At 64.9% G+C, this 1,036-nt stretch overlaps 1 protein-coding gene across 1 annotated transcript; it reads right to left on the bottom strand.

The window, feature by feature from the left end:
- Positions 1–64: 64 nt before the first annotated feature.
- LOC102243206 (transmembrane protease serine 9) lies at positions 65–962 on the bottom strand. The gene is made up of 2 exons (XM_005852898.2): positions 344–962; positions 65–242 (listed from the first exon to the last, which is right to left on the bottom strand). Exons 1-2 carry the CDS (start codon positions 870–872, stop codon positions 91–93), a joined length of 681 nt encoding a protein of 226 aa, XP_005852960.2. The 5' UTR covers positions 873–962; the 3' UTR covers positions 65–90.
- Between the last annotated feature and the right edge of the window lie 74 nt (positions 963–1,036).

Genomic DNA, 1,036 nt, shown 5'->3' on the forward strand with positions numbered 1-1,036 from the left:
AGTGGGTCCTGGCTGTGGGCTTTAGAGCAACCAGAACGTGCTCTCCCGGATGGATGGGGCCCTTCCCCCGGCAGAACACCCTTTTCAGTGTTAAACTGTGCTTACCGAACAGCTGTCCACGCCACCCTGCGGGAAGCCGGCACACAGCATGCGGCTGCTGATCTGCACGGGGTAGTAGCGGCGGCAGGCCTGCTCGCTGAGGAGGCGCACAGCCGCCTTCTGCAGTTGCCGTGCCATGGAGCCTGTGGTGAGACGGGCGGTAGGCCGTGAGGGACCAGGCTGGAGGCCTTCCTGATGCCCCCCGAGGGTGCGGGGCCTGGCTCCAAGTATCGGACTCGCCTACCTCCCTCTCGCACGGAGCCCCAGCCGGTGATTACACAGCGTGCCCCATTGGGGGGCCGGGGTGCAGGCTCCGGCAGGCAGATGGGCCGAACCAGGCGGCTTCGGTGCACAGGCCCAGCCAACTCCAGCAGCGCCACGTCATAGTCGAGCGTGTAGAGGTTGTAGAAGGGGTGCTTGTAGATGCGTGCCACGCGCTCCAGCTGCCCCTCAGCGCCACTTAGGAACGGTGTGCCCAGAAAGGCCACCCACTGCTTGGGATCCCCATAGCTGTAGGGTGCGTGGGGACAGGTGTTCTGGATCCCCGCACCCCGGTTACCCCCGCCTGTGGCTCCTCTGGACTCTGCCCCGTAGGGCTGTGGCCTTGTCCTTGCCTGTGCCCCAGGGGGGTGGTCAGGGACCTTTGGCAGGGCACTCAGCCTCTGGGCCCTGGGTTGCTCATGGATATGGGGATGAGTCATCCCTCCTGGGACAGTGAGGGGGGCCTTGCCTGAAATGCACCCACAGCAATGAGGTGACATCACATTACCCATTTCTGCCCAATATTAGGGCTCTGGTGGCCAGAGGGCCCCTGCCCCACCTGCCCATTCCCTCTGACCCCGTCCTGCAGTGTGCCTCCAAGAACTGGCTTTCTCCAAGGAGGGCAGGGCCCCTGGCCTGTTCCACCCTGAGCAGCCTGCCCTGAAGGGGACTCCCC

The sequence above is a fragment of the Myotis brandtii genome, unplaced genomic scaffold (assembly GCF_000412655.1).
Source record: "Myotis brandtii unplaced genomic scaffold, ASM41265v1 C42057812, whole genome shotgun sequence".
NCBI lineage: Eukaryota > Metazoa > Chordata > Mammalia > Chiroptera > Vespertilionidae > Myotis > Myotis brandtii.

Excerpts from the sequence above, each read along its gene's own strand:
- LOC102243206 (XM_005852898.2), bottom strand. The coding sequence starts at position 872 with ATGGGTAATGTGATGTCACCTCATTGCTGTGGGTGCATTTCAGGCAAG. Across the intron at positions 243-343 it reads GGGCTCCGTGCGAGAGGGAG|GCTCCATGGCACGGCAACTG; the intron begins GTAGGCGAGTCC and ends GTCTCACCACAG.